At 38.9% G+C, this 3,279-nt stretch overlaps 1 protein-coding gene across 1 annotated transcript; it reads right to left on the bottom strand.

The window, feature by feature from the left end:
* Positions 1-228: 228 nt before the first annotated feature.
* On the bottom strand, positions 229-3,279 carry LOC149963177 (uncharacterized). The gene is made up of 2 exons (XM_090164941.1): positions 2,472-3,279; positions 229-320 (listed from the first exon to the last, which is right to left on the bottom strand). Exons 1-2 carry the CDS (start codon positions 3,277-3,279, stop codon positions 229-231), a joined length of 900 nt encoding a protein of 299 aa, XP_090021067.1.

Here is a 3,279-nt window from a genome sequence, read left to right on the forward strand (position 1 = left end):
AGGATCGGTTATGGACTGAATCTCTGACGTACGAGTCGAGGTAGACAGTAGACTCAGTTTCTTCAGTGGTGCTACTCGGGATTTTGATGAGACCATAGATACTCCATAACTTGCAACTTCTGTATGATACCGTATGTAGGTAACTGTGGCGTATGATTTTTCTCTTACATCGCAGAAGAGATGGACTTCTACTCCATTGACTATGCTTCCAGCGTTCTTGAAAAACCATCATGGTATGGCTAGTTGTTGCAAGTTTGGTAATTCCAGGCACCATCCCTCCCATTCTGATGGAACTTCCGGAGGTAGCTTATCGTCCCATCCTATGATGAAACAGACATTTGACCTCGATGACAACGGGTACTAGAAGGCCCATGGGATCGAATATTCTGGCAGCTGCTTGTAAGAGCCCTCTCTTGGTATCCTTCTTATGTGTCAGAAACTCAAGTAGTGAAGATATGTCGAACGTGAAGTGGTCCGGTTCTGGGTATATATTTTGTTACTATAATAATAAAAAATAAAAAATATTGAAAATATAAAAAACATGCATAAAAATAATACAACGAAACGGACATAGAAATTTTCAGTATGTACTCTCTTTTGGGGGAGATCGTTATTATTTGTAAATTTCAGAAAAATCGTGAAATTTTTCACGGTTTTAGAAATGCTAGTTTTTGAACGCTACGTGGTAGACGAAACGTTTCAATAAGCAAGTTGTAGAGCATATTCGAAAACCTTTAATGGAATTGGTCTGGTTGAAATCGGACATTTCGTCACTGAAATAATTGGTCATGAAAAACAATCACGCTGGTACTACCACTTAGCGTTCGAAACCTAACACTTCTAAAGTCGTGAATAATTTCATGATATTTCTGAAATTTACAAAAAAAATTACGATCTCCCACGAGAGCGTCATACTGAATATTTGAAATTTCTAGAAAGAATCGATTTTGAGAAAAATTCCTGGGTCGATCAAATGTAGACACCCTGTATAAGATAAATTAAACGTCCCTCTTAGGTATGAAGGTTTTTTCATGGAGAAATTGTAGGAGTAAAAGTTAAATCATGGATAGTAGATTTTAGAGGATTGGTAAAAAGCCTGGTTTTTAGCCCCCGTAAGCCAATCACACGAAGGGAGTCGTCCAAGGTTATTTGAAAAAAAAACAAGTATCGCTAAGAGTGGACGATACTGTTCGAAAAAAGACAAACATAAACAAGAAGTACATTTTTACGTCTAAAGGTATTTTTTCACGTTTTTATAGATTAAATATTATATACTAAATATCAGTGGATAGTTTTTATTGAATTAAAAAACCAAAATTAAATATACTAAAATATAAAGCGCAAACAATTACGTAACATTAGATTGCCATTTTGAAATTTGAAGATCACGAGGTACAAACGACCTTGCAAGACTCCCTCGGAGTCTCTCGAGCTGATTGATACGCGGGGAGAAATAAAATTCACTGTGGAAGGGTATCGAAAATCTGTCCTCTTAATTTACTGTCCATGGTTAAATGGAGGACACACATGGATTATTATTTATCAAGGTAAACACTATCTTGATTTTTCGACCCGCGGGTTTTTGTCTAACTAACTTGAACGAAACCAATTTTCTTATATATATCGTAAAAAATCTACAAAGTTATCAATCGTTAAAAAATGTATTTTTATTTTTAACAATTGATAACGTTGTAGGTTTTTTACGAAACGATATATATAAGAAAATTGGTTTCCTTACAGTTTAGTTTGACAAAGACTGTGGGTCGAAAGCTCAAGAAAGTTATTACCTTGAGACATAGTAATCCCTGTGTGTCCTCCGTTTAAATTTTATTCCTGTAATTTCTCCATGGATCCTTTAAATTATTAATATCTAAGAGGGACATTAATTTGGTCTTATATAAGCAGACGAAATTTTTCAGGTCTAAAATTTACCTACCTTGCTGCACGGACAATCACGCGATTAAAATTCAACCCGAGGGGGGGGGGGTTAGTTTTCAACCCAAGGCGGGGTGGGGTGGCGGAGTGGTTAGCACTTTCGCCTCGCAGCAAGAGGAGCCGGGTTCGATCCCAGCTTGTGGCACTGGGTGAAAACTCGGAACAACTCCTTCTGCGTTGAGTTTGCAAGTTCTCTCCCCACTGGTTTAAGGGTTTCCCCCGAGTTCTTCGGTTTCCCCTTCCATAAAAACTTGTCTAGGTTAACGGTAATAGTTAGTGTAGGGAGCTGTTGGCTCGATCTCCTGGCATGCAGGGCTTCCCACCACCCTCCTACGCATTGTAACCCGGCCACCTGAATTGAGGGCTTCAAAAGTCGCATGATGACTTAGGCCTAAGGTGGTGCCTTGGGTATTAGCCTAGCTGATTATTAAATTTTAACCTTTAATGGGTTGAGTCTAAGCAACCCAAATTTTGGGCTGGGTAAATACGGACCCAGGTTTGGGCTGAATTTGAACCCATTTTGGGTTGAGAACAACCCAACCTTATTAAGAATGTAAGAAGTATCTCGTATGTTTTTGGATAGTCTTCCTGTAGTTGATTGAAATGATATTGCAAGGTGGCGGTTAGCAAGAAGGGACTTGACGGGACTCCAAAGAGTACCCGCTTCATGCGTAGATGGATGATCTTCATTTCTTCCGGCTCAGTTAGCTCGTTAATCCACCGGAAGCGAACGTAGTCTTGATCTTTTGGCCATAGGGAAATCTGAAGAAATGCTTTATCCTTATCTGCCATGATACCAATTCGATATCTTTTAAATTGAAATATTATCTTCAAGAGGTCGGGATTGAGATTGGGACCCGGATGAAGACAGTCGTTTAATGATATTGCTCCTTTTCCCTTTGTCGAGGCATCAAAGACTATGCATGTCTTCGTAGTAGTTCTATCTTCACGCTCTAACGCAAAGTGTGGAATATAGTAGGATTCCCCAGATTTAACTGCAATTTCTTCTTCTGGTACGAATTCGATCATATCTTCAGACAAGTAATCTTTGATGACTTCTTGATACCTTATAAATAGTGAACGGTCTTGATGGAATTTCTTAAGCAGGCTAGTCATTCTTCTTGTTGCTAATGACAAATTATTCTTGATCTCTGGATGCTCGGACTTCCAAGGTAACAGTACTTGGTATCTACCTTCCACCAATTTGATCGTAGCGTTTTGGTTATCAATGATAGCTTGATCTGTGCTTGTTACTGCTTGCTGGTCTTGGATTCCCAACGACTCAATCTCCCAGAACTGTCTCATGTACTTGGATAGGAGTTCTTCTTCTACATAGATGATCAT

This window comes from Leiobunum rupestre, chromosome 1 (assembly GCF_980474605.1).
Source record: "Leiobunum rupestre chromosome 1, qqLeiRupe1.1.hap1, whole genome shotgun sequence".
NCBI classification, from domain to species: domain Eukaryota; kingdom Metazoa; phylum Arthropoda; class Arachnida; order Opiliones; family Sclerosomatidae; genus Leiobunum; species Leiobunum rupestre.

Excerpts from the sequence above, each read along its gene's own strand:
- LOC149963177 (XM_090164941.1), bottom strand. The coding sequence starts at position 3,279 with ATGATCATCTATGTAGAAGAAGAACTCCTATCCAAGTACATGAGACAG. Across the intron at positions 321-2,471 it reads TACATTCTTAATAAGGTTGG|GATGGGACGATAAGCTACCT; the intron begins GTTGTTCTCAAC and ends GTTTCATCATAG.